Here is a 14,633-nt window from a genome sequence, read left to right on the forward strand (position 1 = left end):
AGGAATGGCAGAGGATACCCAAATCCAGATGTGAAAAACTTGTTGCATCTTCCCCAAAACGACTCATGGCTGTATTAGATCAAAAGGGTGCTTCTACTAAATACTGAGCAAAGGGTCTGAATACTTATGACCATGTGATATTTCAGTTTTTCTTTTTTAATAAATTTGCAAAAATTTCTACATTTCTGTTTTTTTCTGTCAAGATGGGGTGCTGAGTGTACATTACTGAGAAATAAAATGAACTTTTTTGATTTTTGGAAAATGGCTGCAATGAAACAAAGAGTGAAAAATTTAAAGGGGTCTGAATACTTTCCGTACCCACTGTATTTTGAGTTAAGTGAGGAAAATTGGAAAGCTGGTGAAAAAAATGTGGGAATGTAAGGACTAGATAAAGATGGAGTTGAAAAATAAAAACTAGTGAAATATATAGTGAAATGTATTCAGTTTTCATTTGTTTTACTGATGTTTTTTAACCAACTGATCAGAGGTTAAAACCATAAAGCTTTATAGTCCTTGTACTCATCTACATTGCTATTATTTAACTAACAATATTATTTGTTGATGTATTCAGTTATATTTTTAATTTGTCTGATAACTCCACTTCTGCATTTTGTCAGTTTCATGACTCCACAGGACACAGTGAACAGATAATAATGAGACAGGACTACTTGACAGCTTGAGATTATTCAAGTTTTATTTCTTTGTCTCATTACTTTTAAGCGGAGTTACAGTATCTCAGCCTCTCAGCTTTTTCCTTCCACTGGTGACTAAACCTTTAAAACACACCAACAGGGAGATGGATACAATTACCATAGTACTGAGCCATAATGACACATCTAAAGTGGCAGTGGGAGGTGGAGAGGGGGCACAAGGACACAAATACTGTCACCGACCGATCATCTCGTCATTAAAGGAAAAAACATAAACTCAGAGCACTCAAACACACTGTTGCTGCTGCCTACGTATACTGTAGTAGAGCTAAACGCTGTGATGCTATGACTTGGCTATGGGAGGGGCCTGTGTGTAAAAGAGAAAGGAATGGCTAGGAGGAATGGTCGGGGTGGTCCCTTTCCTGATTTCCTTTATGGACAGGAAGTGTCTACTCTTTGGAGTGCATGTACAGCAGCAGGTCAGCGACACGGTGGCTGTAGCCGAACTCGTTATCATACCTGGGGAGGGAAAAGAAGGAAGAGAAATTAATTGATTGGTTTTGAATAGATAAATGTGTGTTTTCTTTTTCTTCGTTAGATTAACACTAACTTCCTGTTTTACACGTGGGACTAACCAAGACATTTGAAAACTAACCAGGAAATGAGCTTGACGAAGTTGTCGTTGAGGGAGATGCCTGCACCAGCATCAAAGATGGAGGAGTGGGTGTCACCGATGAAGTCAGAGGACACCACCTGCAGAACACAAACCACGCTTAAAGTCAGATATATTGTAGTGTAGCCAGGCACAGCTTAAGCAATACATGACTATTTGCAAAATAAAAACTCCATCACTGTCAGTCACAGAGGTAATATTTTTCAAGTTAAATAAATTACAATTCATTTAGAACATCCTAATTTCATCCTGATCAAATGAACAATAGCACATGCCCTGGCCTGAACCTCTTTACCCCACCTCACCCTATCCCCACTAACTGTCTTGGTCTGGCTTTATAACTAGCTGTGTATTTGCTTTACAGTGTATGTGAAATAACTGTGGGTGTTACCTGGTCCTCGGTGTAACCCAGCACTCCCTTCATGGGCCCATGTGCAGCCTTCTTGCAGGCTTCCTTAATCTCAGCGTAAGATGCAGGCTTGGACAGACGGCATGTCAGGTCCACCACTGACACATCAGCCACTGGCACCCTGAACGCCATGCCTGTCAGCTTACTAGAGAGAGAGGACGGACAAAAGAGAGATACCTGTGTCACCTTCTGTTTTTGGTTTTTCTTAACCTCAAAGTCACATTAAAAAAAGGTGCATTTGATTATCTGGCTGATGACAAATTTCTTTGTCCTTACCCGTTGAGTTCAGGGATGACTTTGCCCACTGCCTTGGCGGCACCAGTGGAGGCTGGAATGATGTTCTGGTGGGCACCGCGGCCATCACGCCAGGCCTTTGCGCTGGGACCGTCTACTGTCTTCTGGGTGGCTGTGTATGCATGGACTGTAGTCTGCAGAGAGGAGGGTCATAATACATGAAATATCAATAACTCAGACATTTAAAGCTAAAAATACAGTTCCATCCTGCCCTATTGACAAGAGTGGTTAAAACTTTCAGTATGACATTAGGATACAGCTAACTGCAGTTGAAATGATGCATGTTTTCAGAGCACAAACTCAGATTTACTGTGACTTACCATGAGAGCCTCCTCAATGCCAAAGTTATCATGGATGACTTTGGCCAGGGGAGCCAGGCAGTTGGTGGTGCAGGAGGCATTGCTATCAAAATAAAAACAGACATGACCACTCACTACCAGACTCTACAAGATTCAGTTATCATCATATTCGTATTTGCTCCACCTAAATCTCAGAACGTTTGTGAAAAAAAAATACGCTGTGAGTGCATGTCCAAGACTGAAAGTATGTTACCTGACAATGGTCATGGAGGAGGGGTCGTATTTGTCCTCGTTAACTCCCATGACAAACATCGGAGCATCAGGTGAGGGGGCGGACACAACCACGCGCATAGCTCCACCCTGAAGGTGAGACTGCGATTGGCCAAGAGAGAAAGAGGCACAGGTTAGAAAATGGACCATCCAGCAGTCTGTGCAATTGTTTCTGTATACATGCGTGTGTTTGTACATACAGAGGCCTTCTCCACACTGAGGAAGACTCCAGTGGACTCAACAACGTACTTGGCTCCAGCATTGCCCCATGGGATCTCTGCTGGCTTCATACTAGAGTCAGAGACAGAGATAATGAGTAAGTTACATATAGCGAGAGGGGAGTGAGAGGTAATCTTGTTAGAAGAGTACTTCCTGTGCTTTATAAATTAGTGTGCAGAGCCTCTTTGGGTAATGTCATGCTAGTAATAAACAGAAGTGAAAATACCTTTTCAAAGTAAGATGTAAGAGCCTTACAGTACACAAATTTACACTTAAATCACTGCTCAGAGGAACAGAATGTCTCGTCTACAACATAACTCCTTTTTGTTGGTGTAGTCTTTTGAACAGAGTAGGCTCATTACTCAACTGACTAAAACAACAGCTGGTAGGGCTGGAGGGTAGCTATATGAGTGAGGCCTGGCAGTAGAAAGCCTCATTTCATTGCCTGGAATTCACTGGATATTCAAGACCAGCAGGTCAAACTGAAATAAAATACCTTAAAAATGAAAAATAAAAGTTTGTAATAATTCAAATTTAACTCTTTAGAAGCCTGCTTCTACTACAGAGACTCTCTGATACGATTACAATTGTACAGAAGTGGCACTTGATGAACTAATTCCTTCGCAATGAATCAGCTGGCCTGTTTTTGGCCTCACTTAACCTTGATGGCACCAGTTAACATCAGCACTGCTGATATCTGTGCAGCAACAGCCACCAACCAATAAACATCATCATCACTGACCACTGGAAGACAGAGATGGAGTTTCCATCGACGACGAGCTTGCCATCCTCCATGGAGACCTCACCATGGTAGCGGCCGTGGGTGGAGTCATACTTGAACATGTAGACCTAGAAAGAGAAGGGGGGCAATGATGGGCTTACAAGGGCAGGGGTTTTGAAGAGGCATGTGTCCCCAACTAAGGATTTACAAAGTCAAATCAGAATTGTGATGGATTGCCTATACTCAACTGATCATCGAATCATGTGTAGCAGCGGGGAGGGGGGTAATTACACACGGTAGCTCCGCTTTAATCTTGAGAAGCTGCAGAGCGGCAGTCTCTATTCATTAGTCACGGTAATTTGCAGCTTAACTTGTTGAACATTTTCTCTCAGCTCTGCTCGCCTGCCATTCACCGGTCTCGTGCAGAGTTGTGCATGCCCGCCGACAATTGTATGTATGTTGTGGTTCCTTGTGGGTTTATTCCAAATACTGTTTAAAAACTATTTAATATTCTTCGTGTGGTTTGTCAATGGTGATGTTCAAGCACAACTCAGCACATCACCGGCGCTGCTGTCTCTCTCTCCCTCTTTTACCACACACACACACGCGGCACCACACATGCGCATTGATGCCCCCTACCTTAAGGGTTAGGGTTAAAATTTTGGATTTATTCACATACTTTAAAATTATTTAAAGCTTCTTTCTTTTCACATGTTTATTTACAGCATTATATCTTGATATGTATATCATAATAAGCTGTATATTAACTTATTGGGAGAAAACCGGTAGTTCAATGTAAAAATCAAATGTTGAGCACCCCCATATGGCCAAAATGGTATGATCCTTGTTTCATAACTGCTCTGTGAAGATTCGACGGTGAGACTGACAGTCGAATCAGGCTCCTTCTATCTTTGACTATTCAGGGCCTTCGCTAAAATTACAATCATAACACTGTATTATTGTGTAAGAAATTTGTGAAGAATTTCTAACATTCAGCTTGAGATGTTGTTGTCCTGAGATGCCTCACTGCCGATTAGGTATGTTAGGAAGTGCCAGCATGTTGGAGTGGCAGATGAGATGGACCATGTAGAGTCTCCAGACTCCCTTGATAATAAATAATTGAGACACACTTTGATATTGACTTACAGTCACTAGTAGTGTTTGATTCTAAGCCATCAAAGTCATCTAACTAAAGAATTACAACCACACGATAAAATGTATAAACTATGCGTCCGTTTTAGTACATTTTTCTGTTTGTTGTTTTGTAAACCAGCTGTGTTCAACAACATACATTGCAGATTTCAATAAGTTTTCTACCCAGTATTTTAACCCAGTAATAATTAAATAAATGTTAAATAAATGTTGTTAAAATAAGCAAGTATGTGTATGTAAGTTTTCTCACCATGTACTGCAAGTCAATGAAGGGGTCATTAATGGCCACGACCTTGATGCCTTTCTGAAGGCAAGCTCTCAGGACCAGACGGCCAATACGACCGAAGCTGCAGAGTGAGTGGGGAGAGAGAGATTAATAATAGTTGTTTTGGGAAAATGGTGGGAAACATCCTCATGTCATGTCAAACCCCTCCTGGGACGTGGCAAACTGTGACTTCATGTTGTTACAGACTTTATCTTTACTGTGAGGCAGCTACAGGATGTTAGTGCTTAGCCGCTGAGCACTTTTGTGAGATCAGTTCAGCAGGCGACGTGCCAAACTTCAAACCTTCACTATGTCATCAAAGCAAACAACAACTTTTACTGTGCCCTTCTTATTTGAAAGAAACCTGGTGCTGTTCTGCATCACAGTTGCACGTGGTACTGCATAGACCCACTCTCTCATATCTAGACTTAGCATACGATATCAAGAGATTTTCTCTTCAAAACCATTTACTAACTGCCTGAAACTCTTAAATAGTGAATGCCCTTCCCCCAAATATGCTTCACTTGCTGTCCTATCCTAATCATCCTAAAATCAGCCTACACCATCCTGTTTATAAGATGTGTGTGTGTTTCAAACTCACCCATTGATTCCAACACAGAGGTCTGACATGGTTACTGCTGCTTGGGGGGGAGTTGTGTTATCTGGGGGGAAAAGAAACAAAAAACAGAGAAATCACTGACGTTAGAAAAACAACTACTGAATGATGAAAAAACACATGAAAATGCTGGCTATCCAATCTCACTTAGTAATGTTCTCTAGCCGACTAGCACTCAGTCAGATGACTGAGACTAAAATTGAATCCTTCCTTATTGCCAGAAATCACTGCAGCTTAAAAATATACCAGCGAATGCCTTCTCCTTTTTGTCGCTGAGTTTAAACATCCAGTGGTAGGCTTGACAACAAAACAAAACGTATACACGAGTGCTTGGACTGACACAAACTGTTGCCCTGGCAGTAGAAGGTGGCTTTAATCGGGTTAGTTAGGTTGTTGGCAGTATACGAGTGTGTGTGTGTGTGTGTGATCGATTGCTGCAGTGTGACCCCTCTGTTGTTCAGGATCCACAAACCAAATAATCAATCTGTGTCTGTGTTAAGCTGATCATTCATCATTTATTCCACTTGCTTTATCCATTTATCCCTCATTGTTACATTTACACCGACCATCTGCCCCGAACTGTCCTCCCTGTGTGTGCCTGCCTCACAATACAGCACACAGGCGGTGTGATGCATTAGCACTCAAGGGTGAAAAAACACTAAGGTGGTACAGTACGTTGGTGTGCTCGTGAAGTTAGTATGACAAGATGAGATGTGGTGACTTGGGTTGAAATTAGAAGCAGACTGCAGCTGTGCAAGGGTTTGACTCTGTTTATTGTCATTAACATTACTGCAGGTGAAGGAAAAATACAGGCTGTCAAATGGCATGTTTTATGTGCATCTGCAGCAGGAGCGGGGAGGTCTTACATCATGCAGGGACATGTTTAGACATTAACAATGGGATGAGAAGGGCAGGAGAAAGTGGTTGATATGTAAAGCATGAAACAGAGAGAGACTTGTCTGCCAACTGAACAGAGAGGAACCCTGGCCTTGACTCAACTATGTGACCTCCTTTCCCGGCTGCTTTCCTCTCCTTTTCATTCTCTACACCCATCCGCTGCTTTCTCTTCCTCCTACTTATTACAGCTCCAGTCTTTTGCAACACCTTTGCCTCCTTCCTCTTTTCACTATCTCCACCTCTTCCTGCTGCCTCTACCTCTGCTGCCCTTGGTCTGTCTATGTTAGAGGGAATACGCACTCATATCATTTTTAGCGTCATAAAGCTATAAGTTATGTGACTTGCTTTTGGCACAGAACACTACTACTAAAGATTTTGTGCATGGATTAATATAGGTTGCAAATATATTAATTTAGGATAAAATGTGAGCTCTGTTGTAACGCTTACTTATTTTAGGGTTCATCTAAAATCTAAACATTGACAGAGACTTCTGTCTGTTCATCCAGGTGAACAGATATTGTAGCGTAGTAGCGTGGACCAGGTGCTCGCCTGAGCAGTAGCTAACGTGTATGTGTGTGACACGTAGAGTAAGTCCGGATTGTCCTTGAAACTGGTTGGTTGTCATTTTAGACTACTGTAATCTCCTAATCTCTGTGTGTGTGTGTGTGTGTGTGTGTGTGTGTGCGTGTGTGCGTGTGCGTGTGTGTGTGTGTACGTGTCTCAGCGGGGAGCATGTAGGACAATCTGACTATTGGGTGAAATGCATTGTGGGAGCACTTTAAATAGAATAAAGGGGCATCCAGATTAGGAAAAATCATCTCTCTCATTCTCCCACACACTCCCAAACATGAACAATAATTCATTTGAACCTTTTTATATTGAACAAACAGATGCTTTGTCTGGCTGGAACTGTAACCCTGTTTGATGCCAGTCAGAATCAATTTATTGAACACTGTGCCACAGTTTCAACTGTCAGATTTCTAACAGGGTCATTTTTGTATACTTGTTTGGGGCATTTTTTTCTTTGTAGTCCCTTCCTTTCAGGGTAGAGCAGCCATTTTGTTTTTCTGCAGCAACCATCAATAACATCAATAATACAAAGTCACCAAAGGAGAGAAAGGGAGGTAGAGGGGTCATACAATATGACCATGCTGTTCTCACATTTCCTCTCCTTTATACTTGGTTCCCACCATTACCTATTGTGCATTCAAACTCTTTCCTCTTTGGGGGGGGGGGGCTCGACAAAGACTAGTGGAGTCATGTAAGAGAGTTTTGGTGGGACTCAAACCCAGTGATGCGGCTCTAAATGTGGAGAATTTAATGTAATTACTAAAAAATGTGCTAAATGTGGAGAATTAAACATAATTACTAGAAAATAATACTCCCTGTTCTCCCCTTGATTGGCCAAAGAGTCAATTAAGTGAAGAAGAGGGAGGGGTTACACCGAACAGCCAGTGCCCGAGGAAAAGTGCTTCTCTAACATTTAGATGGACATGGACTCTCACTACGGTTAACAAAATTCTTGTTAATTCAAAAGAGGTAGTAGACTGTGCAGGACTATCATAGATTGGTTAAAAATAGTCTTTAATTCTGATGCCTATGCTGCTCATGGTGAGTGAGGTTAGAGGCGTAGCTTTTAAGAGCTTATTTTACAGCAAAAAATTAAACCACTGCCAATAATACCACGTTTATAATATCATGTTCATTTTTAAGAAAACACCCTCCTTAATGCAGCTTTAATGAATGAATGGAATGAAAACAGTCGTGCTGCACCATCATAGTCTACTGTAGCACAACTGTTCAGCTTTCAAATTTAGTGTTAGGTACGTACTCTCATTTAGTTTTGGCAAAAATATAAAACATATGTTGTAGTACACATTTTAAACAGAATCCTGCTGCTGTATGGCATCAAAATTATCAGATGGTTTTCCTACGCAGTAAACTTTCCAACAGAAAAACAACCATCCACTCCATAGCCAGCAGCTCTTCGCACTTCTCTACCAAACAGCCCTGCCTCTTTTGACTGTAGACCAATCAAGACTGAACTGGTATTCAGCACACACTCAGTGACAGCACTCACACAGACATGTCCCAGCTCACAGAGGCAGTATTGTGCAGAGCAGAGTGAAGGAGCTGCATGTTGTTAACGGCAGCTTGCCATGTGCTGAGGCAGACAGAAGGCCAGACATAGTGTAGCAAGGTTCCTTAAACATTTTTCTGACCTTTTGCTACTTATTGCAGATCTGCAGAAAATACATTATTCAGATTTCTGAAGGACAGACACCTCCTCTTCTGATTGGCTGGCCAGAGAGCAGGACTGCAACCAATCAGAGCCCCTGTTTACATCTGGTATAAATATGCGCCTTAGGTGATCCAAACACAAGTGGATAGCTCAGGTAGAGGGGCGAGTTCAGTGCTGACAAAACCTAGCTAAACATTTTTTTCAACGGAAACGTGGTTCCCTGAACACCCTGTTGTGTACGCAAGCGCACTGCATTTCCCTGCCTTCTTAACTCCGCTGTGTTTACACACTTGTCGCAGCTGATTGGGTAACACCTGAGACACGCCCACCAAACGGGAGAAAACATACCTCAAAGCCGTTGCTTCGAGGTAGGACTCAATGAGATCTGAGAAAGAGCAACAGCAGCGTCACGACTTGCAGTAGCTGGAGACAGATGAGGTGTTCACAAATCACCTCACTGCTTGATGACTCTATTTTGTCTCGTATCGGCCTCAGTGTGGAAGGTGCGAAATAATTTTTATAAATACGGACTTGGTGTGCAAAGGTGTTAAGAATGGAAATGCATCCATGTAGTCTTTTCTTCACAACCTTCCTCCCTCAACCTCACTTCTGTCTCACCTCGCCTGGTCCATAAATCTCACGTCTCCCTTTTCGACAGCCTGAGATCAGACCTAACCGTTATGAGTCAATTACGTGACAAGGGTGGTGCAACCATCTACTTTTTTCTGATCGGATAGACAACAGAAAGAAGCAGCCAGTCAGAGAAGCTTTTCTAGTGTTCAGTCCTCATTAATGAGGAACTATACAAAGCAACTTACAACTTGACAACTCTACCTACTTCTCCTTCTATCTCTTCATCCATCCTACATCTGTCTATCCATCCTAATAATTATTAGCCTTCTTTTGTCGCTCACCTGTTCCTCTCTACCAGCTATTTTTCCCTTTGCCCTTTAATTCCTCAACCTAGTTCATTCTCATCTGTCTTGCCCAGTTGCTTTTTTGGCTCTGAATACCTCCCCTCCCATTTTCCCCACCACCCAAACTAATCATTAAAATTCAACAACAACCTCCCTCCATCTCCCCATTTGTCTGTCCTTGCCACTCTTTGTCTGTCTAGCCCCCCTCATTTAGCACAACCCTACCCTCCCTCTGAGCTGCGACCCATTTTCCTCGCACAAACACACAGTTTAACCAGAGGCGCCGAAAGGATCACCATGTGGGTATGCATGTGCACCGGGGGGTCCACTGTGGGGTGAGATGACTCATAACCAGTCTACCAGAAAAGGACAAAGACAACAGGCTGCAGTGATATAATCTCAAAATGTACAACAAAGTATGTTGGACGAATGAAAGAGCAAGGTAGGGGAGAGGAGGGGTCATGACACAGCATTTCACTTGCTGCCAACACCTCCTCTGATGTCAAGCACCAATACTGTGCGTAACAAACACTTATTCTTCTTTTATCTTCAATATGTTGCCGCTCTAAGAGGAGCATTTGGACAGTGTGTGTGGAGTCCAGTCACTTGCTGCTAATCCTAATATGGACCTGAGGTTTGAGGAAATAAGACTACCGTTTTGTCTTTGCAACAGTATTACGGTTCACAAAATTACAAGATACACTTTTTAGATTATTGTGTTTCCTAAAGCTGTTACAGTGTCATAGTAAAAGCTTGAAAACAACCTTGACATTAATGTCAGGAGAGGCTTTCAAAGTTTCGACTAAAGCTAGTAAATTCTTTGGAAATTCGTCAGTGAGTGAATGAACTTACTGACTCTGCCCTGTACTTTTCCTGCCCACTTTTCCACACCCCAGGCCCTCCTCCTTCAGCCACCCCCCTTTCAGTGTCTGTCGCTTATTCAAACGTTCCTCCAGCTTTCTATCCCTCTATCACACCCTCTTTCTCTCCAGTATTTTTCCACTGCAATGTGTTTAATGGCTAGAGGACAGGCAGGCTATCCAATTTGTTAATATTTTCAAATAAATAAATCAAATAAATCAAGATACATTAGAGACTGAACAACAAATGCCACCTATATACACTTGCACACACAGGTGAGGAGGAGCCAAACTTTCTATGTTGTTTGCAACTTTTCTTCTGCTCATCTTTTCTTTCGTCTCGTCTTTAGCCGTATATGCTTCCTCTCTTTTTATAGTCTCTTCGTGGAGGCAATGTCACTTCGCTGCGGTAAACTAGTCAGTTAAAATGTCCAACACCATCACATCACCAGTCAGACACGTGCACTTACAACACCACAGACTGTGTGTCCTACTCAGCCGGAATGGTCTCCCGCTGACGAGGAAAGACAGATGAGAACTTCACTATTTCTATTAGCCAATTCAGCTGTGGCAAATTAACATGATAAGCAGACCTTGAATTAATGGTGCTAATAGTTTATGTAATCCTGTTCCAATATACACGCAGAGATATGCATTAATCAAACTGAAGAATCAGGAAGGTGGTTTATAAATGTAGTAACTTACTATTGCAGTTCAGCAATGACTTTTTCATGCACACAAACACAGGTACACACACCAACCACCATCCTGAATAAGTAAAAGGTGTGCTGTATCAAAGTGCAGAGGATTCAAAAGGAGAGAGACATGTGATAACTCTGCAGGGGTAATGCTGGACCACACACACACTGTCCATAGGCCTACTGTATGAGCCTGTGTCAGCAGGCAGGTGACAGATATATCCTTCCTAAAACTCAGATCCTCTCATGCTTCAGTACAGTAGTATTTCATATCATGCTAACTGTACAGGTAAATACCTGAACCTGAATAACTGCACTACATAAAAACAAAGGCAAACTGCTCTTTTGTACAAGTAAGGTCCTTTTTTGTCACAGCTGCGTATACCCTTCCTTACTGTTGGGTTTATTTCCTCAAATTGGCGATGGCTGCAGAATGCTGAGTCACTCTGGAGCTCCTTCTCTCTTACACACATCCTGTACAAAATCCTGGTTGATAATAAGTCAGCTACAGACCATAATGGAGAGGGGTACTCATGCTAACCTCAGTCTAGAAAAAACTACACTACCTTCAAGTGGAAAACAAGTCATAACCAACAGGAAGAATGAATGACTCAAGGCTCTATGTAAATGTATGACTGTATTAGTTTCATGACAAAACTGACTTTTAGAAGTAGTTATTAGTCACTAACTGTAGGAGGCAGTAAACTACCATGCTGCCCTAAAGTGTGTACCAGAGGGGAAAGGGAGATTCCCTGCCATGACCAACATTACTAGCAAATAGACACTAATCTGATAGGCGAATAAAAATGTCTATATAGTTACTGTAAAACATTGATTAATAACCTGGGCTTTTATTTGCTAAAATCACTGAATTCAGGCTAGATATATTTGGGACAGGCCTTTAATTCCTTTCGCACAAAAATGAAACTATGGAAAACAGTACATGCTAGTGTGCTCTAGCTAAACTCATTGGCTAATAGTTTGGTCAGCAAAGGAGACTTTATATTTCAGACAACTGGCTGACACACTGCTCTGCAACACCTACAAGAGCAGAATGAATGTCAGAGTAATCATGAGCGACACGACAAGCTCAGAACTTTTGTGCCTCATGTGCAAGGAATCTCCCCCGTGTCTCTAATAAAAAAATATTAATATGACTCAGACCAGGTTTATCTTTGACCAATAATAAATCCATTTCATGATATATAAGTGTAGAATTTAACTACTACAAATGCATTGATGAAAGCAGACTCATTTCATTTTGAGATCTTGCTGTGATCCCTGTCATTATAAATATATTAACTGTACTGAATATTGGACAAGAGAAGCTACTCGAAAGTTATATATGTGCTTTAAAATTCTGTTTAAAAATGAAATGAATCTAGAGGGATTTTATGATCATAAATTGGTTCATTGTTAATTACATTTATTTAACACATTAAGTAATTGTAATATATTATAATACTGCAATACTGTTATCTGCTGAATCACCACAAATAACTGCATAATTTCTTACAAATTTATGAAAATGTATTTAGGGCCTAACGTTTGGCATACATACATACATCTTTGACTACAAATACTTAGGCCTAGCATCTCCCAAGCAGCACTGGGCCTGTTATTAGTAACCTTCAGTCATCCAGACCCTGAGCTAAGAAGTGTGACTCCCCATCCATGAGTACAGTGTGAAACTAACCATTTTCAAGTTGATAAGGCGCTTGAGGATAAAGATTAGCAGCTGGTCAGCATCACTACAGCCCACTACATCCCTGAGCCTGACTTGACCTTCCTCAGCTGGAGTGACGACCTTCACCATTGAGACATGGCGGCATCTGCACGTACCACACCTACATGAGATGATTTAAAGCAACTGCAAGCAAATAGTGATTGCCACAATTAATAATAAAGTATTATGTATTACTACTATTGTTTACTATATAATAATATTTAGAATAGCACAATTTGACTGTGTGGCTAAGATGGATATTGATTTTGAAAGAAAAATCACATTCTTCTGTTAGCTAACCCTTTAACTAATTTCCCCACTGAACAGGGTAGTTATGTAGTTTAATAAACTGGAGATGAACTTTAACTGTGTCGTATAGTTGCTTTAAAAGCGCAGGCCTCTTTGCAAAACGCATCAACAGGTCTGTCGAGTCTGGAGTAAACTGCGGCAGAATCATGCGGCACCGTCCTGCCTCTCTGCCCTTCAAAAGCATCGCAGGAAGCCCTTCAACATGTTTCCCTCGTCTTTCAACACGAAACAAAACCAAGGTTATTCATTTGTCCCGTTGCATCACCTCTGCTTCCCGACACTGCTATAGCACGATTCGTCTCTGAAATCTAATGACGCAACGACGAAAAGCCTTCATCATGCAGACCAGGGGAGGCACGTAGCTTCACCTCACACACACACTTCTTTTATCACAACTCAGTATGTAATATAATAATAATGCACCGGCAGAGTTACAGTCAGGGTTTACTGTAAACACATTTCCATCCTGACTTGTCTACCAAGTACTTTGTTTTTATAAACGCGTTAATAACTTTATAGCCTTTATTTTTGTAGTGGGTTACATAAGACTAATCCACTTCCGCAAAGATGCAGCAATGGGAGCTGCCAATGTCACGTTACCCGCTCAGGAAGACAATTTAGCTTCCGATGAATGAATTATTCAGTATGAATGGACTGTTATTTATATTTACAGATGTTCTTTACAATAAGCGACCAATCCTTTTCATTTTAATGCTTCGGGAGTTTGCTGCTTTAGTGGATTTCGATTATAAAGCTAAATCATACAACGTCACGACTCCAGAGGATAGTATTACACGACGTCTCTCTCCAAACTACAAGGCCACATCCCCTCCCATCATCGCTCTTCTCTTCCTGTAGTGCATCCTGCGAAAGTGGCTGCTTTACAAATCCAAAGTCTAAATGAGCTTTGAGCTCTTCTACTCTCTCATCCCCTCGTCTGTCTCCCCTGCACGTTAAAACGGGTAACTTTATGAGGCTGATTAAAATAAAGCTGATAAAATTCACCTTAGAGGGTGGCCTCTGGCTTCTCGCAAGCCGTTCACAGCTTTTAATAATGCCAGTCTTAAGAAATGCACCAAATGTAAGAGTAAATATTACAAACTGCCATTTAAAACTGCATTAGCAAACGTTAGTTAACCAGGTTCAAGGATGGCAGGCCGACATTTGTGAATCGACGGACAAGCTAAGATTTGAAACTGTAGTGACGGCTGAATCATGTGAAATACGTTTAACGACTTCAATTTAGATAATTTGGACAAATGTATCTAGTGTAGGGCCAGTTAAAGTGACCTCAAGCCTACACATTGAAGGGTAAATCGGTCTCTCAGCTTACCTCACGGCTGATGCTTCTTGAATCTGTCTGCGCAGTCCACAGCGCCGCCCTCCGCTTTTATACCGGACACGTGCCTCAGGGAG

General features: G+C 41.6%; 1 protein-coding gene across 1 annotated transcript; it reads right to left on the reverse strand.

Moving 5' to 3' along the window:
* Positions 1 to 672: 672 nt before the first annotated feature.
* gapdhs (glyceraldehyde-3-phosphate dehydrogenase, spermatogenic) lies at positions 673 to 14,628 on the reverse strand. The gene is made up of 11 exons (XM_038712008.1): positions 14,551 to 14,628; positions 5,554 to 5,614; positions 4,938 to 5,034; positions 3,557 to 3,663; positions 2,796 to 2,886; positions 2,579 to 2,697; positions 2,347 to 2,428; positions 2,009 to 2,160; positions 1,715 to 1,877; positions 1,306 to 1,403; positions 673 to 1,169 (listed from the first exon to the last, which is right to left on the reverse strand). Exons 2-11 carry the CDS (start codon positions 5,580 to 5,582, stop codon positions 1,100 to 1,102), a joined length of 1,008 nt encoding a protein of 335 aa, XP_038567936.1. The 5' UTR covers positions 5,583 to 5,614; positions 14,551 to 14,628; the 3' UTR covers positions 673 to 1,099.
* Positions 14,629 to 14,633: the final 5 nt, after the last annotated feature.

Source organism: Micropterus salmoides, unplaced genomic scaffold, assembly GCF_014851395.1.
Source record: "Micropterus salmoides isolate LMB-PRFRI ecotype aquatic unplaced genomic scaffold, ASM1485139v1 Ms_hic_scaffold_11, whole genome shotgun sequence".
Lineage (NCBI taxonomy): Eukaryota > Metazoa > Chordata > Actinopteri > Centrarchiformes > Centrarchidae > Micropterus > Micropterus salmoides.

Excerpts from the sequence above, each read along its gene's own strand:
- gapdhs (XM_038712008.1), bottom strand. The coding sequence starts at position 5,582 with ATGTCAGACCTCTGTGTTGGAATCAATGG. Across the intron at positions 2,887-3,556 it reads TCCATCTCTGTCTTCCAGTG|TATGAAGCCAGCAGAGATCC; the intron begins GTCAGTGATGAT and ends CTCTGACTCTAG. Across the intron at positions 2,698-2,795 it reads TCAGTGTGGAGAAGGCCTCT|TCTCACCTTCAGGGTGGAGC; the intron begins GTATGTACAAAC and ends GGCCAATCGCAG.